This window comes from Urocampus carinirostris, chromosome 1 (genome assembly GCF_059441175.1).
Source record: "Urocampus carinirostris isolate Australia breed hairy pipefish chromosome 1, RoL_Ucar_1.0, whole genome shotgun sequence".
NCBI lineage: Eukaryota > Metazoa > Chordata > Actinopteri > Syngnathiformes > Syngnathidae > Urocampus > Urocampus carinirostris.
In genome coordinates, this window is record NC_142349.1 from 48,995,504 (window position 1) to 49,021,814 (window position 26,311).

Consider the following 26,311-nt stretch of genomic DNA (forward strand, 5'->3'; position numbering starts at 1 on the left):
ATAACCTACTCTTCTCGTCAGCTGAAAAATAGTCTGTGTAATATAGTGTAATAATCTGTGAAGCCCTTTGAGACTCTTCGTGATTTAGGGCTATACAAATAAAAATGACTTGACTTGACAAAAGAAACTAAACATGAATACAATTTCTAAATTTTGTGCAGGCTCGGGGAGTAACGGAATACATGGAATGGCAAAAATGATGTTGGAAAGCTGTTTGGATTTATTTTCGCATTCTATGTTAGTTTTGCCGGAGATCAAAGCCAGGAGAAAAAGCTTACCACGTGTTGTGAGTAATAATTTTAAGTAATTGAAAGCAATCAAGTTAAAGTAACCCTACCCAACCTTGGGCCGGACTAGTAGATTAGAGAGAAAGAAATAAGAGAAAGAGGGAGGGAAAAGTAGAGGGTGGGACAAAGAAAAAGAGAGAGCGAAAGAGAGAAAGTGTGAGGAACAAAAGAGATAAAAATAGAAATAGCGAGAGGGGGGATGAAAGAGAAAGAACGAAATCCAAAGAGAAATAGAGAGAAGGGGAGAAAAGAGAAGGAGGGGAAAAAAAGGGGAGGAAGGGAGAAGGAGAAAGCAAGAGAGAGAAAGAGAGAACAGGAACAAATGAAGAGAGGGCAAAAGAAGGTAAAAAGACACAGAAAGAGACAAAAAAACAGAGCGAGCGTGAGAAACAAAAGAGATTCTCTTGCGCTTCTCTGAGCGTTGTCTCGCGGGCTGGATTCAAACCCTTGGCGGGCCTGATCCGGCCCGCTGGCCGGCTGTTTGACATCCCTGATTTAGATCGTCGACGACCAAAGTATGGCGCTAAAGTACGTGTATCACGATGACACCAGTGACGTACATTCATAATTCATACCATAATCAACGATTTGAGGGACTGCTGCACTCTTAAGCGTAATATTGTAAAATCTTTGTTTTAAAGCTGAACTGCGAATTTTGGGGCGGTTGTCGAACATCCCGCCTGAGAAGAACAATCCCCACGTCCACATTCGCGCTCCGCGTTATTGTGGGCGTGTCCAAATGCAGTTGTGACTCTGCTATTGGACGAACACTGTTTCCTCCGTTCCCCGGCTTCCGCTTTCTGCACGCCCAACCACGGAATAATGATAATAATGATCAAGATGGCTACTACAGAAGCTCTCTTGTTGTAGCTAAGCAACAATTACATGGGATCAATTATAACTCCATTTCGTCACTCTTAACGTCATTTACAGGCGACGAGGGCTTCGCCGGGAACATTACTATATGGATTTTTTACGGACTGAGATAAATAACTGGTTATTGTGTCGCCTATAGCAGTTATTCATCGGACGCTAGCTAGCATAGTAACCAGCTAGCGGTCTGGCTGGCGACCCTCTCCGGTGCTAGCTGACCGCCTGAGAAACAAATGGCAGAGCCGAGGAAAGTTCCCTTCGTCACCCTCTCGTCGTTCAACTCATCCACTCCGGAGTTGAGCAAGAAACGCCGCCGCGAAGATGAGGCCGTGACTTTGGGCGCTAACGGCGGTGGACTTACGTTTGGGTCAGAAGGGGCAGGCGGAGTGTGTCTGTTTGGCGATGTCGCCGCGGAGCCCCCCGACGAGGCGAGGCCCACCGTCCGGCTTAACCTCTGTCTCTCCGAGCCAAGTGAACGAGGTTCTTCGGAGTTTAACTACAGCGAGCTGGTGGTTCCGAAGAATTCACGTCCTTCTCAGGTGATGCTTGGGGTGACATGATGTGAGCAAGGTTTGACGATCCAAAGTTCAAACCCTACTGATATTTGAATTTGTGATTTTTTTTCCCCCGACATAATAGCATTAAAGCATTCACAGAGTACTCATGTCTACTGACATCCATCCATTATCTGTACCGCTTATCCCCAGAAGGGTCGCGGGGTTGCTGGAGCCCATCCCAGCTGTCCTCGGGCAGTGGGCAGGGGACACCCTAAACTGGTTGCCAGCCAGTCGCAGGGCACACAGACAGACAACTTACTCGCTCATTCACACCTAGGGACAATTTGGGCCGGCCAATTAACCTGGCATGTTTTTGGAATGTGGGAGGAAACCGGAGTGCCCGAAGGAAACTCACGCAGGCACAGGGAGAACATGCAAACTCCACACAGGAAGGTTCGATCTCATGACCTCAGAACTGTGCCGGACATGCGCCAACCACTGCGCTGCCCTCTACTGACAATAATTTATTATACAAATAGACCAGGGGTGTCAAACTCATTTCCATCTTGGGCCACATCAGTGTATAATGGCTGTCCTCAAAGAGCTTGATGTATATTATCATAGTTCCTGGTTCCTTTAACCGCCTGGATCGTCAGGGCACCACGGAGGACACAACTCTGGTCAGTTTTCTCAACTGCTGACGGTCCCTGGCCCGGTTGTGGGCAGGTTTGGCACCAGTCCATTTCTTGATGTTGTTTGCCCAATTCTTCTATATTTTGATCTCCTGGTGGATCCGCGGCACAGTTCCGGGATCATGGGTTCAAATCCAGCTACCAGCCTTCCTGTGCGGAGTTTGCATGTTCTCCCTGTGGGTTCCCTCCAGGCACTTCAGTTTCCTCCCACATTCCAAAAGTACGCATGTCAGGATAATTGGCGGGTTCAAATTTTTCCTTGGTGTGAATGAACGAGTGAGTTGTATGTTTCTGTGTGTCTGGCAACCAGTTCAGGGTGTCCCCTGCCCTTTGCCCGAGGACAGCTGGGATGGGCTCCAGCACCCCCGCGACCCTACCGAGGATAAGCAGTGCAGATAATGGATGGCTTGATGCTCTCCTCCTGTTCCCTAGGACTGTGGCCCAGAGAAGGACCTTGGTTAGTCCTGATTATCTTCTGACGTGACCATAACACTTCAGTTTTAGTCTGCGCACGGTTGACAACAGATTTTCGATGGGTCCAATGGTGTTGCACAATGTTTTGTCTGTCACTGGACCTATTTGATGCCTAGAGGTTTTCTGAAGCCTCACTCCATGGCCTGGATTTTCCTTTCCAGCTTTGCTGTGAGAGTCCATGTCGCGCAAATGTAGAGGAACATGGAAGTAACTAACACTTGAGTCTGATCTCTGCTTTTCTGGTAATCGTGACTGTGGTTTGGCCATGAAACTTATAAATCTGAACCAATTATCCTCACTAAGGTCGCTTATAAATAACAAAAAATTCTGGTTACGAGATGTCTTTCGAGCAAGAATGTTGCGTGACATACAAGAGAAAAACCAAGCTATGAAAATATCCAGACATTGCCACAAGAGAACGGGGCTTTTACAGTCACTTTATTATCATCTTATAACTATTTCTAAGTCCAGTCACTATATAAATGAGTTTTAAGCAACCAGGAAGATGTGCTTTATAGCTATGTAGGGTTAACCTGGATGCTATTGGGACACAAAGAACCAATTAATCAGTTTTCAGTTATTTCCTATTGGGAAATTTCTCGATAAGAGTATTTTAGATACGAGCAGAGCAAAATTCAGGAACCAAATGATCTCACATGTAGAAGTATCACTGTAAAACAAGAACCCAATCTTCTTGAACATTTTTTTGATAATCTATTTCCTGATTCCACTCATTCCCATCAATATGGAAATATTGACATGTAGTTGCGCTGAGATGTCACTTTGCAGATATTGTTGTGAACAGCAGTGTGCGAAATGTAGTTTTTGTTCAAAGCAACCTTTTGACCTGTTTATTTTTAGACTCTCATACTAAAGCTGCACGATTTTTGAAACATTTTAATTGCGATTTTTCAGACCTAAATTGCAATTTCGATGCGATTTTCGATTTCAACATAAAAGTGCATTTCCTGTGCTAGTTTTGTTTTTTTCGGGGAGAACATAAACATAACCTGAGTTGACGTATTTTGAGTATACGACTGTAACAAAATATCAACTATAGATTTACAAATAAAAACAGAATTGCGGTTGAATAAATAGTCTTAATTGTCATAATACAAAAGGACAACAAAATTGGAGGGTTATTGCTTCCAGTGTAAATGAACGATTAAGGTCCTTGGCAAGCTACACGCTAGAGTCGGGCCCCTGCAACTTATGCAATGTTTTTATGTTTAAAATACAAAAGTCACAAATGTAGCAGTTTTCCACCAGTAGTAGCTCAGAGTCGTCCGCTTCATGCTTAGGTCTGGCATTGGTACTGAGCCATGTTTGGCTGTGGTGGCTTAAGAGTTGTTAGAGTAGCTGTCAGCTTTCCCTTCCGACCCCGCCTCAGTCAATTCCCGGACGCGATAAAAATCCAGGGCGCACCCGTTGGTAATCAGCTCTTCCTTGCACTTTTCTGACTTTCCTCAGTGTGCGATTTAAATCATGTATTCATTTTCCAATGCAACGAGCCACTGAAGCTGCGAGCCGTGTCCTTTGTTTGGTGGTCCAAGTGCTGCATGACTGACTGGCCTATGAAAGTCATGCACACACATCTTGCAAACTTTGCCTCGCCTTTATTGGCTGATGCCATTAAAACCGTGTTAACCCATGAAACGTGACAAATTATATTGGTCAAACACTCCATCACCCAAATAACAGACTTGAACCATGAATCCTTTAAAAAATGCAGTGGTTTGCGATTACACTATCGCACTACATCACATCACGGTATTGATTCGAGTTTGGTTATTTGTGTTCGACATTTTAAGCTCTCGCAGGCTTTATAAAATGATTTGGCAGATTTGGCCCATGAGCCACAAATTTGACTTCTGTGCAATAGACAAATCTATGTGAAATTTCACACACAACCTTGCATTCCCTTCTGTTATTTGTTTCCTGGCCTATTATATTTGTTTTTCTCTCTCATTATTCACCCAATAATTACCATGTTCTCCACTTTTACCTTTTTATTTCTAGGTTCAACCTGTAGCTGTCTCGACTGCGCCAAAAGGACTAGCCCCACCTCTAGATCCCAACGACCCTCTCGCTGATGATGATAGAGAGAGAAGGGAGGTAGAAGAATTGGCCCGTAAATTTGAAAGCAAATATGTAAGTTTTGTTGAAGTTCACCCTATAAACTCAATAAAAAAACAGAAATTTTAATTTGAGGGATGAACTTGGGATAGATCTGTTAAGTAGACACTTGTCCTTATGTTTTTTTGTTGATGTTTTTGTTTGCAGGGTGGCCCACCCAAAAAGAAGAAAAAAGACCGGGTGCAGGATCTCATTGATATTGGTTACGGGTATGACGAGACTGACCCCTTCATTGACAATTCGGAAGCCGTGAGTTCTTCAAGCATCATCAATTTGGGGGGAATAAACTTGTTTGTATCAGTTTGTTGCAAGAGTCGAACCTTTAACTTGAGTTAACTCAAATCTGCTTGGATGCTGTTATTCATCAATGACAAGTCAAATGCCAATGTAAATGCCACTTTAAAGGCAGAGTGTTTATTATTTGACCTTTATATGTAGTACCACTAATATCGAGCCCCAAAAAGCACAAGGAAGAGAACAAACTACGGGAACTCAAAAGTGACCAATGCGCACCATCTTTCAGATAGATTTTGTTTATTTATTTCTTTGCTCAGGCCTTTGCGAAGTTTTGTTTGAGTTACCCGTTTCAGCAATATGGCCGACAATTACCGTATTTTCACGACCACAAGGCGCATTTAAAAGTATCAGATTTTCTTTTAAATTGTGTAGCGCGCCCTATCGTGCAGTGCACCCTGTGTGTGATGTAAAGCGGCGGACTTAGCTGAGTACCCGAGAATGCGGTTACCAGTGCTTAATGCTTAATTCTGATTGTTTTTTGAGGTGGAATCCAGTTTTTGTGTGAGATTGTTCACATTTCCAATTAAATGCGACTTCTGTGCGTCTCCCGTTTGAACGCCACCATGTCCCACTTGCGCAGAAGAGGACACGTGACGTCACACACAAAGCATAATTTGCGGAAGTACTCATGGATGCTAATGCCGTAGCGTATCTAGTGATTGGATTTATTGTGCTCCCGCAGGCTGAACAGAGTTGTCCGTCCAAATATTAATTAATTTCAAAACCCTTCCTCCATAGAATGCTTTCCGTGTTTTGGTTCGCCATGGTGTGATGATTTCTAGAAGAAAATACGGACCGAGCAGCCGCGAGAAATTGAAGATTAATGAATCCATGGTTCGCAAGTGGAGAAAGCTGAAAAACGAAATCCAACATGTTTTTCTGTCCTTGTTTTTCTTTACAATCACTACCTAAATTAACCACAACCAAACTCAGTTTTGTGCCGGCTATATTTTTAAATAAGCACACTTGTATGCTTGATGTTGTTGTTGTAAGGCGGCCGCAGCAAAGGGCACTCGCGCCCTATCCTGCGGTGCGCCATGTGGTCGAGAAAATACGGTAAGTCAGCTCCTAGGTGAGGTTCATGTTAATCCAAAATAAATGTACATTTCTTGACCTACACGTATTTTTAATAATGGAAGTTCATATGATAGCTCATGTATATTTGCTTATTATTTATATCGATATTGTTCTAACTTTAAATCTATTTCCTTTTCCCACTAATAGCTGCTAAATTATACACACTGTAACTTTAAAGCTTTAACCTGGGTTAAATCAAGTTGCAGCTTTTTTTGCGGAAGCGCTAATTATGAGTGTTTTACTTTGCTATAAATATTTGGATTGATCCTGGTCTTTATTCCTGCCCTTTTGTGTGTGTCTTTTGTGTGTATTATTTAGACAATACTGACAGAATGTTACCGTTCTATTTACAATAGTGATATTTGTGCAACGAACTGGAAATTAGATTATCCGTAGATGGTTTACATTTACAGAAAGAGTATTTGTTTTTTGTACAGTATGACGAGCTTGTTCCGGCATCTCTGACGACCAAACACGGGGGCTTTTACATCAACACAGGCACTCTTCAGTTCCGAGCTGCGTCTGATTCAGAAGGAGAGGATGCAGAAAACAATCACAAAAAGGTGTGTTCTTTTTAACCTGTGGAAATGGACAGCCATTATCTTACTATATTTTTCATCCAAAGATAAAAGATGGAGAAGAGCGGGCCATCAAAAAGCGTCGAAAAAAGCAAGATGGTGCCGTGTTGGAGGAAAAGAAACCAAGGAAAAATAAAGTACCAAAGTCCGGGTAAGATCTTAGCTTTTATTTTTCTTAGCATCTTGTTAACAATTATTTTACGGCAGCATAGGATCTTCACTATTTTCGAAGCTGAGATTTTCTCCATTTATTTATAAGAAGATTTAACCATTGATTAAAGTTTGTCTTTTGACTTTATCAGTTAACAAGGATTGTTTTTTTTTTTGTTTTTTGACAATAGCGTGAGCTACCAGAATTGATGGAGTTTTTTCATGCGGTATATCAGTTAGCGATAAATCACAGAGTAAACAGTTTGCGGCAGAAAAGGATTCTGCAATCCAAAACAAGCGTGATAGTATGTGTCTACAGTATTGAAGACAGGTGTCCGAATTTGAATATAACATCTTCTACATTTTATGTTGTATTTTATAGTTGTAAGTTGGTGTGTTTGGCCATTCTGAACGTATTATCGCATATTTTGATCCAACAATCTTATACCAGGGACACAGCTGGATTTGTTTTTAGAGCTTATCTTATCTCCACCTCTTTTGTGCTTTGGCAGAGTATCGTCATTGAATCGTCCAGAAAAGAAAAAAAGAAAGAAACTCATGAAAGACTCGCTCCAACTGGCCAACATGTTGCGGCGCTTCACCAGAGAAAAGGAGGAGATGCGAAAGAGGAACATGGCTGGCGCCGGTCCGCCACGACCACAAGCCAAAGTGCTCAGCACGAGCGCATCCGTCGTCAACAATCCAGCTAAGGCTGCCGGCGGCAACGACTGCAACATTGTGGACTTAACTTCCGACCCAGCCGTCATGTCGCTGCTTGGCTCGGCCAACAACGACGTTTTGCAGGACATGATGGGCGATCTGGACTTCAGGTTGCTGGACTCCCCGCAGCCCTCCAGTCCCAGTCAGGGGGAGAACGGTTCTGTGGCTGGGGGCCATAAGGCAGCCACCGGCCGGATGTCACAGGGAAATATGATGAGCCCCCCGTCACTCCCTACGGGCCTCCCGGGACCACTCCTGAAGCGCATAGAAGACCTAAGAGCAGTATGAAACCCACTTTTTTAAACTTATTTAATAATCGACTAGTCATTGACTACTGAAACGATTAGTCAAATAATCGTGTAATTTTTAATAAACAAGAAAAATGGGTTCTGTGAATACGACAACTTTTAGTGAACATACTGTGAATTTGTAGCAAAAAAAATTAAATTGCCCTCTTTCAATCCAATTAGGCACTGTGTAGCTATAAATCCATAAATAAACTTTAGTCAATTTTTCTAGGGACAGCCATCTATCAATTATCTGCACTGCTTATCTTCTGTAGGGTCGCGGGGGTGCTGGAGCCCATCCCAGCTATCTTCGGGCAGTGGGTAGGGGACACCCTGAACTGGTTGCCAGATACACAGAGACAGACAACTCACTCGTTCATTCGCACCGAGGGACAAATCGGACTGGCCAATCAACCTTGAATGCATTTTTTTGGAATGTGGGAGGAAACCGGAGTGCCCGAGAGAAACCCCATGCAATCACGGGGAGAACATGCAAACTCCACACAAGGAGGGTGGTCGCTGGATTTGATCCCATGACCTCAGAACTGTGCCGCGCACGCGCTAACCACGGCGCTGCCTAGCCGAGGGACAACCAAATAAATTTGAATCGAGTAGACTTGTTTTTCGTCCCAGTAAACCAAGAACATGCCCATTAGCAGCAGTAGAACAGTAAACAAGACAAATATTATGCACATTTTGTTAAGTAATATTCTGTAGTCAACTGAAATGTCTGTCACAAAATAACTTGATGATTCTAAACTGTTTGAAATCAAACTGTTTTAACAACTGACGTTTGTCGTTTTCAACATTTACCCACTGACTTTATTCGGACTGCATGCATTTGATTTCAAATACGTTCGTCAGCCAGATTCTGGCATAACGTTCAAGCTCTCTATTATAGCGAAGTACTGTGTACATGTAGAAAATGTATGTCATTAAGACCGTGTTGGCTTGAGCGTTACTTTAATTTTAATGAGGCAAGTCAGACTTCGTTTCGTTCAACTGTCCGGCGTATTCTTAGAATGTTTGTGCATCACCAAGCTACCGCCATGATGTGTAAGGTCTGCTCTGTAGTGTTTTTTTTATTTGCCTAAAACACTCCCAACCTTTGGAACTTTTGGTGCGCGTGCTAAATCTGGACGCCACCATTTCTGTAAGTTTGTTACTCGTTAAGACGCTATTCCGCATGTGCGACTCTCAGCGGAGATCATATTCATCTAGATGCCACTCTTTTTGGAAAAACATGTCTGGAGTCAATAGTCAACAATGGAAATCATTGTCGACAATTTTTATTTACTAATTTTGTCCACAACGTCGACTAATGGTTGCAGCCCTACTTGCTAAAAGTAGAAATGTTTTATCTTCCTGGTTTTATGTCACAGGCATCCAGACAGTTTGATGAAGAGGGCCGCAAGAAGTTTTTCACAATGGACATGAATAATATCCTACTAGAGTGAGTAGCATTTTGGTATCAACACTTCACCATTTTTCACATTTCACATTACTTTTATTTATGATTCTTGAATCAAAATAAAATTTATTTTTTAGTAGCTTGAGTTTGTTTTTTAATCAAAGAGCACTAATGTAATGCATAAAAGTTGGATTATATTTGTAAATGGCCTCTCACAAGGCGACACAATTCTTAGCTAATAAACAGATAATCTCATTTTATTATTTTTCTGGGGAAAAAAACATACAAGTAATAAAAATAATGTTAAAATTAAGAAATGCCCATCACTAACTGTAGGCCTTTTTTAACTTGCGTGAAGAGAAAAATATTTGCGTGGATAGTAATTGTTTGGGAGTTCCAGTGTATTTTGAGTTTCTGTATCATATGTAATACAAACATCTGTGTGTGTGTGTGTGTATATATGTCTTAGTATTGATTTACAGGTTCAGGAGCAACCATCCGAGGTGCGTTCAGCTGTGTACTCTCACTTGGAGGCCTTTGTTCCGTGTAATAAGGAAGGTCTGCTCAAGCGCCTCAAGAAGTTAAACCTCAACGTACAGGTTTGTTTGAGAATTTTGATGGTTAAGGATGCTTTCAACCAGGGGTGTCAAACATACGACCCGTGGGGCAGCTCAGGCCCGCAGATTTACAAATTTAATTCGGCCTAAGAGACAATGGTGAGAGAAGTGCATGAGGAAAATGAAGTCCATCACGTCAAACTATGACCTTCAGTTTTAATTATGTCCACTTGATGTCGCCAAAGCTAGGCGGCAATTCCAAAGCAAACCACCCACTGTAGCTGTATTTGCTGACCAGCATTTATCAACCAGACACAATTTGAGGAAACACCCATCCTTTTTACACCTGTTTTACTTGGACCAGAAGACACAGATGCAATGTTAAAGGCAATACAATTGCACTTACATGTCGTGCCTGGATGTCTCTCTTACATGTTTAATCCCCAGCGATCTGAAATTATCAGTTAGCGCAGGGGTTGGTAAACCCATGGCTATTTTCATGAGAATATCTGGCCCAGAGATTAAATAAGGGACATGCATATGTTCTCTGTGACATTCAAACTTTAGTATGGCCGAAACCGATGCAATGCTAATAAGGAAAAGGTTCGGTCCAGAATATATATGTTACAGTCTTTACTACAGTTTACACAGACAGATGTTGTTAAGGTATCCTTTATATGGAAGCTCAATAAACTATGTTCACTGTTGAGTCACTTAATCATAAAAACCCACAGGAACTACCGGTAATTGAAAATGACAGCCAAGCACAAAGAGCACTTTAATTAAGTGAGCGGTAAGGTTGGTCTCTAACACCCAGCGCCCTCTGCAGCGAAAGTAGACACATCTGTATACTTCTTAATTTCAGTATTTAGTGACATTTTTAACAAAGAACTCAGCTTCCTAATTCTAGTGAGCGACTCATACAGAGCAGAAAATAATCAACGCTAATCTTTAGCAGTACTGTCCAGTGTATATGAGGCACATTTTCAACTACAGTTTACAATCAAGGTGTCGCATTAAAAAAAAAACGTGTTTTGGCTGTATTTTTAAGGAATCCTTTATATGGAAGCTCATTAAATAATCCGTGGTCACTGTTGAGACACCTTATGACGAAAATACACAGAACAAACTGTAAATACAGCAAAACACCAGAAGAGCACCCTGAGCAATTTGATTTGGTGAGTGGTAGGGATGGGTAGAACTATGCAAAGAGCACTCCCTCCTTAATCTAGCCCAGCGGTGAAAGTACCTTGTTTTGAAACCATTTGTGAAAAGAAAATGAAGGTCAAAATGAGCCTTAATGATTTTAAGTAATTGGTGCAGGGATACCAGTTTTAACGTATATTTGTTTGTTATTTCGGACACAGGCTCTGGCATTATTCTTATTTCTTTATCGGATCATCAAATGTCACTCAGTGAAATGAAACGTGCTGAAGAATAAGCTTTTGTCTGGAGAGCGGGTTAAAAGGTTTTGTTGAATTTTGTCTTAAAATATATGGTGTGGATCTTTCCTAAAATAAAATCAAAATATTTTGGTTTTTGCTCTTTGAGTCAAAAAGGTTCCCGACCCCTGGGTTAGCACCTGGGTCACAAAATACAAAATTAAATAAATCTAACAATTAATTGTATCAGCAAAGTTACCAAATTCAGAAAAACCTTTTTATAAGAAAAAAATAAAATAAAACCAAAACAAGACTTAAATCAATTAAATAGTTTGCACTTAAATTAGTGTTTGTGCTGTTCTATTATCCTTTTTTTTTAAATCTACGGTTGATAAACACTGGTGGGTGGGTGGATCCCTCAACCACTAGGGTTGTAAAGATGCCAATTCCTGTGGTGTGTCTTGAGCAAGTACAACCTGGTGGGACCCATCCCTCTACAGGCCAATAACAGGCCTACAGGCCTTTCACGTGTTAGGCGAATGTGCAAACCTCTCAACACGACACAAGATTATGTCTTAAGTGAGAGAAAAAAAAACTCACTGTTTTATAATTAAGTATTACAACCATGAAACCTAATCATAATTTGATTGTGAGTAATGGTAAGACCGGGCCTAAAAACCCTAGTTGACCTGGCCTGGGGGTATAAAAGCCTGTACCAGCTCGAGCGCCACCGATTAACTTTATTTGAGGAAACCAAGCAAGCCCAAATTTACCTTTTTGTATTTGTGAGGAGGAAAGGTAATTTTAGCTGTCTCCGACAAATACCTCCGCGTCTATGTGGCCCCTGAGCTAAAATGAATTTGACACCCCAGCTTTAAAGTTTATTTGAAAATGAATTGCATCCATTGAAAATGCATTTGTCCTGGTTACTACTTGACTGATATGTGTGAGTATTGTATGCTGGCCTAATGGAATTTCTCAAGTTTCCTGAACAGCTGGCTCCTTTGCAGGCCTAAATAAAACTTTCAACTCGAACCTTTTTGTACAGGCCAGTTAACGGGCCTTGTGAATATTTTCCCATTTTTTTGGTCTTGTTTTTCTCTTTTAAGTCTTTGTTGCACTTTTATGCAATTGTGTCTAAACAATGTACCCTATGTTGTTATGACCTACAAGAATAATTATTCCAATTCCATTACAGAGGCCTCTCGCTACTTCGCATTTTGGTTATTGCTGGTTCACGAAGAAAAGATAGAGGAGAAAAAGACCAAATAAAAAAAAAAATCCAACGGATGTTTCCTACACCTTTGAGGAACATCCCAGGTTTAGGCCGTTTAGCCATTCCGTTAAAAATTAACAAAAATAAATTAAATTAATGCTTCCCTCACCACGTTTTCTATTAGTTTTCTCTCTCTCCCTCTCTGTCGGTAATTTGTCTGCTTTAGGGAAGCCGCGCCCCTTAAAAAAAATATAAAAACAGGAAGTGTGACACCACTTTGCAAATTTTTACCTTTTGTGTGTAGTTCTGTTCCACATTGACCGCAAAAAAGAGGGATTTCTGTTATCAGTTACCGTGGTTAATAAGGGCCAGAACCACCTGTAAAACGTAAAAATCCATGAAGTAGTGAGGCCCTTCACAATAGCCCCTAGGGGTCAAACTTACCTCTGGATGACATCTTTACTGACTGAGAGTATACGACTAACAAAATAACAACCATAGGTCTATAAATAAAAACGCAACACTGATTTGCAGTTAAATCAATACTCTTTATTTTTATTGTACAAATTGGAGGGCTTCTTCTTTTAGTGTGATAAACCAATTCAGAAAGCGGCTGGATGGCTGCTCCCTTGCATCTGGTATCCTTAGAATGAGCCACGTCTCTTCAATGGTTATAATACAACCGTCCCAGATGTAGTTAGTGGTTTCCCACGAGTTGTAGCTCCAGGTCATCAACGATTCGGCGTTGATGAGATACAGGCTCGGCAGGGTGGCTTAGGAGAATCGCTAGCCCAGTTGTATTCGTAGGTTAGACCTGAAGCCTCGTGATGGCCTTCTCTTCCGGTGCTGGCTGTGTTTCTTACCGGACCAGATAACAATCTATGGAGCACCCGCTCGTGTTTAGCATTTCTTTGCGCTCTTCTGACTTTCCTTAGAGTCCGATTTGATTGATGAATTACTATGCGTGGTATGTTGATATCAATTACAGTACAGACAATTCAATTCAAAATCTGCCGAGCTGTGAACCAGTGATAACCAAAGCGCAAAATAGCGAGGTGTCTATGTAAACATTCCAGTCCACGTATGGAGTGCTAATATGTGGTTGAAATTAAAATCTTGATTGTCCTCAACCAGGACGACCGTCTCCGTACACCGCTCCTCAAACTGAAGCTGGCGGTGTGCAGCGCGATGCCGGAGCAGATCGCTCGATACAACATGGACTGTATCGCCAAAGTGGCAAAGTAAGCGAATTTTCCACCCTTTTAATGGTGCCAGTCACTTTTTTTCTGTTCTTCCTCATGGATTTGTATTCTGCTTGTTTGCCTACAGACAGCAGTCAGAGGAAGGAGAGAAAAATGCTTCTGAGGATGATGAGGATGAGAAGCCGGGCAAGAGGGTGATGGGGCCTCGGAAAAAGTTTTCCTGGGACGATAAACTCAGGTAGGTGATATTTCCTTCTCTTTGGCTAATTTCCTCGATGTATGAAATACTGTAATCCCTTGTTTTTTCGTGGGCATTGCGCTCCAACAGGTCTGGCAACAGTCAAACCCAGGAAGTAGTCACCTTTATTTGTAAATACTCTAAAAGGACTAAACTATTAGCAAAAATATATCGATATCATAATGTTGATGGAGTGCGATTATGTAATTGCAAGATCGTGCTTTCTTTCGGGGATTTATAGTTTATAGTTTACCGTTTGTTACTTGAGTGAACATTTGGCCAACCGTAATTGTCTCTGTTCGGGTTTTAAAGGCGCAGCAAGTTTTAAGTTTGCAAGCAGTGAGCGTCGACTAAGGTTTAATCTGAACACTAATGCGGCTCTTTTTTCTTTTTTTTGGTCAGGTCATTGCTATGCAACTTGGTGCAGGTAAAACTCAGCTGCTATGCGCTAGAAGGCAAGAGCAAGTCTCCCGAAGATTACATCAAAGCATTCATGGATGCGGATGTTAAACCTCTTTGGCCAAAAGGTTGGATGCAGGCCAGGTAAGTGGTCTTACCTGACCAGATTTTGTCAAGGTCGTGCTCAGCGTTTTTTTTTTTTCCTTAATAGGATTCTGTTTAAAGAGAGCATCCCGGCCCACGGACACCTCACCGGCTACTCGTGAGTCCAGTTATCGTTGAAAAAAGTTTTAACTTGCCAATGACGGTCATCGCACTTGTGTTTTTGCAGAGCGAAGAAAAAGATTATTGCCCCGCCCAAAGTCAAGCCAAAGGTGAATATTTTATTTGTATGTTTATGAAATTGAATGCGCGATTTCCATATGAAGGCTGGGGGAATCCAGTGCTCTCCCAAAACTGACCTTGATAAGAGATTAAAATATATGAGTGTGATTTTAAGACCTGTTATATTATTTTCTTGTATTATTTATTTGAATACTCATAATAGAATATATTTGAATAATAATGTATAGTAAAAATAATTTTATTAATAAAACTTGAATCAATCAATTTTAGTTAATATAATTTATATATATATATATAATAATAATAAATTATATATATATATATATATAATTTATTATTATTTTTTTAATATATATATATATTTATACAGGGTTTGTTCTGGTGCTTAAAATCCTTAAAAATGCTTGAATTTCCAAGAATTGAAAAGTACTTGAAATTGCTATGTTTCCTTGCAGTCTGACAATATAGACAACGCATTAAATGAAGAGAAATAAAGTTTGCATAAAAAATGACACCAACGCGCCTGCTCCGATGGCTACGCTTTGCCGTTGCATTTCTACTTCCCTCGTGATTAACGGCAGCCATCATTTGTTTGTATAGCGTTGTCATGTAAAGCGTTATCCACCTACGCATTGCCCAAGAGGACAGGTGGTGAGACAAAGATGCAGGGTACTAGAGAAATTAAAAAATGTCTTTTAAAGTGCTTGAATTTGGCCATGAGACAGGTATATTAACCCTGGATAATTTATCTTAAGTAAGTAAGAATAACGTTAATAATTGTAAAATTAATATGAGTTAATACAGTATATATATATATATATATATATATATATCAAAAATACACTTACAACTATTCAACAGTTTGGCGTCACCCAGACAATTGAGTGTTTTCCTTAAAAAGTCCCTTTTTTATAAGTCAAATAAGTTGCAAAATGGAAAGTATAGTAGAGACATTGAGAAGTTTAGAAATAATGTGTCAAGCCGCGCTGTTCCAACAAACAAAGAAGATATAAAAGAGAAAGGAAACACGTTTAGTCGGACCGTTTCGCTTTAAAACATTGCCCGATCAGAATATTGACAAGGCGAAAGTGATGTGTATGCTGTGCAAAGCTGAATTTAATTACCATTGGAGAACTTCTCCCATGTTGTATCTCTTTAAAACTAAGCACCCCAGTACGGTGGTACATTCAGACAGCGGACTTCATCAAACAACTTTGGAAAAGTTTGGTGCAAAAGATGGGTGTTCTACAATGTTTATGTAACGTAATTGAACATTTTGTTTATGGAAGATTTGTTTTTATGCACCTTTTTTTGGTATGTATTTTTTGTTTAAATATTTACAACAGCCTTACAGCAAATTTACAGTTAAATAGTGTTGACATAAAGCGCTTGAATATATTCGTTATGAAAGCTATCTTTGGCATCATAGTCTGCATGCACGTCTACTTTTCTTGGTAAAGGCTTATACCATTTGGTGAAATGAATGTAATCTTATTTATTTTCATGCTTATATATATATATCTATCTATATATATATATAGATATATATATATATATATATATATATGAAGCCTCTGAACTGGTCATTTGGGCTTGTCGTCTACAATGTTAAAGCCATCCAAAAAACACAATAGTCTTTATCTTGTAAATCACACTTTTTTAGGACTGCTACTTCCTGACATGGGACAGACAAACCAGAATTGGAATCATAATCAGTTAGGCACTTATTATTATAGTCAGTTAAAGCCATGATGCTAACCTTTACTTAGCCTTTTCAAAATGAATTGATGTTTGTTTGTGTCAATTATTGAAATGGACTCAAGACACCACGATCCTTTGTTAATAAAATCAAGCTAAAAAAACACAATTAGCAACATTGTGTCATTTACTACATTTCAAAATATTCATGATTGATTGATCCACTCTCTTTGGTAAATTACCGTATTCTCTAAACATTTAAGCGAACTTCTAATGAAATAGTTTGTCATATGATTTTCATCAGTACGGCCTGCAGACAATAAGGTTCCTATAAGTGAGACTACAGTAAAAGTTACTGTTGGTCAATGGCAGCTGACATTAGTTTGAAATGCACTAATATGTGCCGCTGACCAAATTTGCTAATTATATGCAATGGAATCAAACCTAAGTAGTGGTGGTGAGAGTACTGAAAGTTTGCCACTAGACCACCAGTGGTACAGATGACCTTCAAAATGGTTTTCAAGCTCACATCATCACACTATTTTTACTCGTGGTGCCTGTTACACTGATTTGTGTAGTGCATTCTGATTAAACCGTTCTTCCGCTCTTTCACCTGCGTGTCAATAATATTGCAGTTAAAAATGTATACATATTAAAAAGAGCTTGAAATGTGTTTTGTTGAAAGACTTTCAGTTTACTCCATTCCCTTACATTCGTTGGTGAAAAAGGTCGAGAGACTGTTTAACATATCTGATTGCTCTGGGCAAATTAGTGTTCCTGGCTCTGTGAGTAAAAAACAATGTGATCATGACATAAAATCTGCTTACCTGTCATACAGGGAGTGCAGAATTATTAGGCAAGTTGTATTTATGAGGATTAATTTTATTATTGAACAACAACCATGTTCTTAATGAACCCAAAAGTCTCATTAATATCAAAGCTGAATATTTTGGAAGTTGGAGTGGGGCTTTTTTAGTTTTAGCTATTTTAGGAGGATATCTGTGTGTGCAGGTGACTATTACTGTGCATAATTATTAGGCAACTTAACAAAAAACAAATGTATACCCATTTCAATTATTTATTTTCATCAGGGAAACCAATATAACAGCTCAACATTCACAAATATACATTTCTGACATTCAAAAACAAAACAAAAACAAATCAGTGACCAATATAGCCACCTTTCTTTGCAAGGACACTCAAAAGCCTGCCATCCATGGATTCTGTCAGTGCTTTGATCTGTTCACGATCAACATTGCGTGCAGCAGCAACCACAGCCTCCCAGACACTGTTCAGAGAGGTGTACTGTTTTCCCTGCTTGTAAATCTCACATTTGATGAGGGACCACAGGTTCTCTATGGGGTTCAGATCAGGTGAACAAGGAGGCCATGTCATTAGTTTTTCTTCTTTTAGACCCTTTCTTGCCAGCCACGCTGTGGAGTACTTGGATGCGTGTGATGGAGCGTTGTCCTGCATGAAAATCATGTTTTTCTTGAAGGATGCGGACTTCTTCCTGCACCACTGCTTGAAGAAGGTGTCTTCCAGAAACTGGCAGTGGGACTGGGAGTTGAGCTTGAGTCCATCCTCAACCCGAAAAGGCCCCACAAGCTCATCTTTGATGATACCAGCCCATACCAGTACCCCACCTCCACCTTGCTGGCGTCTGAGGCGGACTGGAGCTCTCTGCCCTTTACCGATCCAGCCACGGGCCCATCCATCTGGCCCATCAAGACTCACTCTCATTTCATCAGTCCATAAAACCTTAGAAAAATCCGTCTTGAGATTTTTCTTGGCCCAGTCTTGACGTTTCAGCTTGTGTGTCTTGTTCAGTGGTGGTCGTTTTTCAGCCTTTCTTACCTTGGCCATGTCTCTGAGTATTGCACACCTTGTGCTTTTGGGCACTCCAGTGATGTTGCAGCTCTGAAATATGGCAAAACTGGTGGCAAGTGGCATCTTGGCAGCTGTATGCTTGACTTTTCTCAGTTCACGGGCAGTTATTTTGCGCCTTGGTTTTTCTACACGCTTCTTGCGACCCTGTTGACTATTTTGAATGTAACGCTTGATTGTTCGATGATCACGCTTCAGAAGCTTGGCAATTTTAAGAGTGCTGCATCCCTCTGCAAGATATCTCACTATTTTTGACTTTTCAGAGCCTGTCAAGTCCCTCTTCTGACCCATTTTGCCAAAGGAAAGGAAGTTGCCTAATAATTATGCACACCTGATATAGGGTGTTGATGTCATTAGACCACACCCCTTCTCATTACAGAGATGCACATCACCTGATATGCTTGATTGGTAGTAGGCTTTCGAGCCTATACAGCTTGGAGTAAGACAACATGCATAAAGAGGATGATGTGGTCAAAATACTCATTTGCCTAATAATTCTGCACTCCCTGTATGTCATTTGTTCCACTGGTGGTCTACTGTTTGTATGTAAGGGTACTCTGAGTCGATAATCCCTTGAATACAAAGTTTTGCAATTTGGTCGATCATTACACAATCATTGCTCAAAAACAGCACCGTAAGACATTGTATCGTACGCTAGGTGATTAATGAAGTGTAACTTTTGTTCTACAGGATGTGGCGTGGGTTCAGCGGACCCCACCCTCAACATGTGTCCTTCCATCTCCCGTGGGTAAAGATGCTAAGCGACCGTCTCCGTTGCCCTCTGAACCTATATGCCTGGATTCCCTTGACGAAGACGACCTTGAAGTCCCCTCCCTGGACTCCATCTCGCAGGCACTGATGATCCTGGGCAATGCCGCCAAGGGCCTGGCACATGGGGACAGCCCCTCGTCCCCAGATAGAGCCAAGTGTGCGCCCAACCCCCCTGCCGTCACACCTCATCCCCCTGCACTCATCCAGCAACAGCAGAAAAAGAATCCAGTCAGCACTACCAGCTCTGTCAGCCCCCGTTATGCCTTCACCTCTTCACCTTCGTCTCGGCCCCCCTCGGTTGGCTTCTCGCCGTCTTCGACGGTCAGGGTGGACGCCATGGGGAATGTGAAGGGGTCGGGCCAAGTGCACAGACACTCTCTTTTGAACACTCAGAAACCTGTGGGTGTGGCAATGCCTAAAGTCAACTCCCCTGCATCTGCTGTGCCGGCGAAACCCCGCCCCCCGCAGACCTCCTCACCACTGGCACCTCCGGGGTCCAAGATGGGTGTCTCGACATCCCTTTCAAGCATCATCAAATGCAGCAATAATAAGGGAGTCAACAGTAGCGACCCCATCACCGTCATGTCACCTCCGGTCCGGCCGACGGCGCATCCTTCCCCAACCCGCGGTAGCCCCAAAACCTTCCTGGCGACGTACGCAGCAACCCCAACTCACCCGGGAGCTCAGACCACTCAAGCGTCTAGCTTCATCACCCCCATGCATGCTACGCTCACCAAATCAAGTCACAGCAGCACCACAGCACCCGTCGTCAAGCTCACCCCACGCACCCTGTGCTCGCCCGTTACCTCCGTCCCCCCCGCCCAAGTCAGCCCCGCCCCTCCGCGTACCCACAACTCTGTCAGCAACTCCAGTTCAGCCACCCCATCGCCCATCCCCAGGTCTCAGACGACACCCCCCATACCGCCGTTCACCTCCAAAAGCTCCACGGGGATCCGCCCGTCGTTCTCAGGTGCCCAGTCCGGGGTGGCTAAGATAGGCCCAGGCACATACACCCCCCCGACCACCCAGAAGAGTCCCGTGAGCAGCAGCAGCACAGCCAACTGTAGCCTTAATAACTCTTCATTTGGAAGCAAACATTCAGGAACTTGCATCCCCCCAACGGTGGTGTCTGCAAACGTAGGCCAACGTCAGAGGCTGGGGGGGGTGCCCTCATCAGCCCCGTTATCAGCGCCTACTCCTCAGTTGCCTCAGGTAGGTGTATGTGACCAACTGTTCTGTCCTGTTTTCGGCAAACTTGAAACGACACAAGAACCTATATCTTCGCTCAAATTAAATCCAAAATTAGAATGATTAATATAAAAATGGGCAGCACGGCAGCGCAGTGGTTAGCGCGTGTGCGGCGCAGTTCTAAAGTCATGAGATCGAGCCTTTCTGTGTGGAGTTTGCATGTTCTCCCCGTGCTTTCGTGGGTTTCCTCCCACATTCCAAAAGTGTGCATGTCAGGTTAATTGGCCGGTCCAAATTGTCCCTAGGTGTGAATTGAACCTATTTCAATATGTATATTCATGAGTGTTTGTTACATGTAAATAAAAAGGAGATCTATATGTAAGACAATTAAGGAAGTCTGAGGTAGAATTTATTCAGCATGTGCTTCTTCCTATTCCTTTTCAGACATGTTATGTTAACATTGTTTCTGTTTGGTGTATTGTTTTGTTTTTATCATGTTCAAAAGTTTCTTTCTTTCATTCATAATAATACATAATAAATAGTAATAATAATAATAATAATAATAATAATTTCCTTGTATTGTCATTCTGTGTAACAATGTACACAGAACGAAATGTCGTTGCACCTGACCCGTTGTAGCGAGCCGATGCAGCCGCAGCCAACAGAGGGCGCCGCCGACCACTTTTTAAGTCTTAGGAATGACTCGGCCGGGGCGCGAACCCGAACCTCCCAGTCTCAAAGCGGGCGCCTTACCATCTAGGCTACTGAGCTGGTAATATATAGACTAAACAACAAAAACAACCTAAAGAGCTATTTAGGAGCCGAAAGAGACTGCTCTTTTTAGTGAGCCAAGCCGAAAAGGCCGGTTTTCTAAAAAGAGTCGGAATTCACATCTGTACAACAGACCATTCAATTTAGTAAACTCACTTTCATTAGTCATTTCAGATTTTTTTTTCATTATATTGTTTACTGTTTCTTTTTTTGCCCTCAAGTGTAGTATACATCTGTTGCTGGTGAGGTGCAATGAATATTACAAGGTTCGATAACCACTAAACCAATGGTTTGGTTTTTGCGCTCTCACTGCCGCGACCTGGTTTCCATTCCCATTTACATACACTGTTTTGCAATTTTGGTCAGCCACATTTTCTGACTAATACATACCTAAAACAGTAGCTTTTACTGTAGATTTAATTCCATTAGCCTTTAGTTCAGTGAGTCCGATATGAAATATGATACACTATTATTTTTTTTTGGGTGCGTGTTATTGTGAGGAAAATACCGTAATTTGTCAGTTCTGGAAGCACATACGATATCTTCTTATGTACATGAATAGTTAGGCACTGTATACAAACAATATTTACAATGTAATTTTTTTTACCTTTATAAAAATACAGATTTTTTTGTATGCTGCGAAAATCGTTCATGTTAGCAAAACAAATATGTCAAATATCTCCTAAAATACGTTTAATCTGAGTTTCATTAAGGTCATCAGGAAGCTTAACCAATGGCTCACTGAATGGCAGCAATGACGCCACCAAAGCAAAAAAAGTATTCCTTTCCTTACGAACTCCTGTGAACAACGACTGGCCATCATCAGTCTGGAAATACATTTCTTTGGAGTCATAGCCATGATTGATTTTCTTCTATCCTGTTGTGTTTATCGCGGCTGGAAACGCAATTAACGCAAGCCAAGCTAAGCTACCGGAAATCAGAAACATCACTCGGGAGAATGCAGAAGTAAAAGCGGAAGTGGCTTTGACCTTAGCTAAAAAGATCTATCGACGTCAAGGAATCTTACCTTATTCGATGCCATTGAAGGCTTAAGACCTCAACTACTCTTAAATCTGTCACTGCAATTGCAGGCTAAAGACATAAGGACTCTTAAGAGTTTTTGTTTGCAAAATGTCTCGACAGAACAAGCAAGTAAACGGAAGAAAACAAAAATAAAACAAAGTTGACACAGAATGTGCGATTGAATAGTGCGAGTAAAGCATCATCGCCTCCTACAGGTTCATTAGGACAGGTGCATCAAAGAGATACATCCCTTCGCAACGGGAGGTCGGCACTTTCCAGTCATATAAGAGGCTCACCGAGATGACTAGCTTAATTTTTTGTATCAAAACAGGACCTAATGAAATGTGTATTAGTGCTAGGATTATGTATCAATTGTGGACATTTGTTATGATCATGCGAAAATTAAGGTAGCGTTCTTCTATGGTAAGCTGTAATGGAAAGAACTTCCTGCAACTGAAAATATAAGTTACTTACTACCAATATTTTACCCAACACCTATATGGGGAGAGATTTGTCTCAAAAATATTTACATACATATTGTTAAGGTCCACAAATATATCCGTGATTTATGCAAGATCTAAAAATAAGGCGTCTTGATAAAATGCACACGCAAGATTAAAAGTCGCATATGTAAATTTCAGCTATATTCTTGGATCTGCAAAATACATGATTCACTCCGGATTTTTTTTAACGGTACTGGAGAAATGGTCAAATTGGCTTTGAAAGTGTTTAAACAGTGCTTGAATTTGGACATGAAAAAGGTGTACTAACCATGTCAAGAGTCCTTGCCTTGTTTAGCCGTCAATGGCAGTGAATGAGTGAAGACTCTATGACGTCTTTGGGAATCACTGGCAGTGAAGGATTCAAGAGTTTTAGATGTCTTTATCACTTAATGAACTAATATTCCTTGACCTCTATGTCAAGTAAGTGAATGAGTTAGTCCTTGCTGTCTTTAGCCGTCAATGGCACTCAACGAGATCAAGATGGGTTTTTCGTCTCATCAGGTATCATCGGCTGGGAGCAGCGGTCAATTGTGCTCCCCCCCGTCTCTCCCGCTGGGCTTCGGGATGCTGGGGGGTCTGGTTCCCATGACACTTCCTTTCCAATTCCCTCTTAACCTGCCTCCGTTGGGCTCCGCCGGCTCCAGCATGACGCCCACAAGCTCCACCGCCAGTAGCAATGCGTCCTTCTCCACTTTGACTCAGAGTGAGTACTGAAAAAGTCTCTTCCTGTACCCTCTTTTTCTTCCCGTCATGTTTTGTCACTGTTGCCCAACCTTCTATTTCAAGCTATTGTTCACCCTTTAATATTCCTTGTACCAACCTTTTCATGACTTCTTCCTTTTTTGCCCCGATCCTGTCTCCTCAGATCTTTACAAGAGTCTCCAGTCAGGGTCTCAGGTTAATCTGCCTCCTCAGTTGCAGCTCGCTTTCTCAGGTAAGTGACTGAATTTTCTGGACTATGAGCCACACCTAAAATAACCCAGAAATTTGAAAGTGTATGTACGATGTCACCAGTCACTGAAAAGCATCATGTCACATAGCATTGGGAAGCTTTAACTCTTGTGATTCACGATATTCTGATCATTTCAAAATCATACTCGTCACAGAAACATCACGATCGGTCTGAAAACGAGATATCTGATGATAATACCCAACCATGGTTCTTTTATATCCGTGAGGGTAGCGAATCCCCCGTGTAAAATATTTATGTACTCCAAAACATGTGTTAATGCCAACAAATAAGAAAAAAAAATCGCATATGTAAATTTCAGCTATATTTAATTTTCAGCTATATTCTTTGCCGAAAAGCATCTCTGTATCAATGGATTTTGCTGGTTGCTAGCTGTCTGTTTAGCACCATAGTTCCCATTTACCAATAAACAGACTAGTAAAATGATTTTTATCGAGGCCAAAGACCAACCCTAACTTGTGATTCACATCTTTTTCGGCCAATTGCAGAATTTATTTTACCCCGTGTTAGCCGACACCAGGCTGTCAATACTAAAGGACCTGCCTCCTTTACCTCCGAATAACTTTAGCCTATATTGACCAATTCAAATGATGATAGGTGAGGAAATGAAACGCTGGTATATATATATATCCTAGCATGCACCAGGCACTACTTATTCTCCGGGGGGAATAAACGAGTCAGATGCTTATCGTAGTTGCAAGACCTTTTCTGTTGCGACTCAATATTCATCCATATATACAATAAGGCGCACAGTACTATAAGGCACAGGGTCAAATTTACCCCAAGATGCCGTCATCACCAACTGACAGTATACGACAGTAAAAAAATATCAGTTAAAAACAGAATTACAGTTCAATAAATAGTCTTTATTATCATTGTAAAAAAATTGAAGGGTTTCTCCTTTTGGAATAAGAGCACAATTTAGAGAGCTGGCTAGCTACACGCAAGCATCTGGTAACCGTGACTTTAGCAAGGATTCCGCAATGGTTACAACACAAGATTTTTGAATGTAGCGGTCTCTCTCAAGTTGTAGCTCCAAGTCAGCCGTCGAATGGGTAATCAGTGTTTGTACGGGTGCTTGAAATCCTTGAAAATTTTGCCATTGCCGTGTTTCTTGGCAAGCTGTTATAATACACCATGCAATAAATGAAGAAATAATGCTGACATGTTCTGGTGGCTGGCAATCACGGTGTTGTCACCGCCCCCTACTGGTAGCACGCAAGATGACAGCTCTATTTAGAAAACCATCTCTTTTGGCTCGGCTCTTGAAGTTTTGTCAATTTTTTTAAAAATATATATATATTATCAATAATAATAAAACATCATACAATTAATCATTTAGTAATTAGTCATTTTATATGTTTTGCAGGGCACTCCTTTAAAAGTACTTGAACTTTGCTATGAAAAAGGCGTACAAACCATTGGTAATGGATCTGGTGTTGGCTAAATACAGCCTCCACAGGGGTGTCTTAAGGATTTGTTAGCCTAGCAGATGTAGCACTAGGCCAGACCTTTCGCTCCCGACGCCTTAGTCGTTCACATACACGATAACAATCCACAGAGCACCTGCTGGTGATCACCATTTTTTGACGCCCTTTGACTTTCCTCAGGGTCCGATTTAATGAATAATTTCATTTTCAATGTAACGAGTTTTTGGTGGCCAATTGTGCAAAATGTCCGTTGTTAGACTGGTGTATGCTGTCAATCAATCTGTCGCAAACACAGTTGGCCTCGTTTTTATTGGCTTGCCTCTCAATTCCGGTTGGCCAAACTCTCCATCACTCACAAATATTGTACTATAAATACATCAACCAAAATAAACTAATAAATGTAGAACAATTTTGTCAATAAATAAGTTGTAATTTGAAAGTGTGAATTGAGATCACATGATGCAATTTACAAGGTGAAATCTGGCACGAATCAATCAATAGCTCTACAGTTTGGCGTCATCGAGTAATTAAAAAAAAAACACTTGATACAGCACGATCCAAACAGAAAGATCAGCAAATACTAATGAAATGAGGCACAGTTTATTATTTGACTTGGGTTGTATCAAATTTGGCCAATAAAGATGTATAAGAATCATGAGTTGTAATCTGGGCTAACGAGTTGAAATCATTTCTGAAAAACGGTTGTGGTTTTTGTGCAGATGTGGGCCAAAGCCAGGGAGGAGACGCCAATAGGAAGACTCTATGATAGCAGCTCAACCTGCTTTGGATGATCAGATGGAGTGGACCACTTTTCAGAGAGGAAACAGTTTGATAACTTTTATACCTTCACAGACAAAAAATAAACACTTTTAAGACAGACCTATATCACTGTGGATAGGATGGTGTGTGTATATTTTTGATATGGGCTCAACAGTGTGCCTTTTGTATTTCCCCTCTGATACATGTCCAGTGACTCCATGGTGCTCTTTTTAGCAAAGTGAAATTATTGCTGACATATAAGAAATGTCACATATTCCTCCCAAGCTGAGTACTTTTTACAACTTGAATTTTTAAGTGTGTTTTGTTCTGTACAGTCCAGAAACATTTTAATTAAAAATGTTACTGCTTATGTGTTTTTTTTTTCAATGCATTGAACCCTATGTGGAAAACCAATGTTTTACTATAATTTTGACAGCCCTAAGATATATGAAGTACAGGTGGGGCAGTCAAGCTTGAATATGGTTTCATACTG

At 41.1% G+C, this 26,311-nt stretch overlaps 1 protein-coding gene across 1 annotated transcript; it reads left to right on the forward strand.

The window, feature by feature from the left end:
* The first annotated feature begins 905 nt into the window (after positions 1-905).
* On the forward strand, positions 906-26,188 carry LOC148374997 (ubinuclein-2-like). The gene is made up of 17 exons (XM_088343238.1): positions 906-1,699; positions 4,843-4,974; positions 5,107-5,208; positions 6,771-6,896; positions 6,959-7,062; positions 7,574-8,063; positions 9,451-9,521; positions 9,949-10,078; positions 13,769-13,875; positions 13,964-14,074; positions 14,477-14,617; positions 14,685-14,735; positions 14,805-14,847; positions 19,094-20,386; positions 23,161-23,362; positions 23,525-23,593; positions 25,779-26,188. Exons 1-17 carry the CDS (start codon positions 1,394-1,396, stop codon positions 25,823-25,825), a joined length of 3,525 nt encoding a protein of 1,174 aa, XP_088199364.1. The 5' UTR covers positions 906-1,393; the 3' UTR covers positions 25,826-26,188.
* The last annotated feature ends 123 nt before the right edge of the window (positions 26,189-26,311 follow it).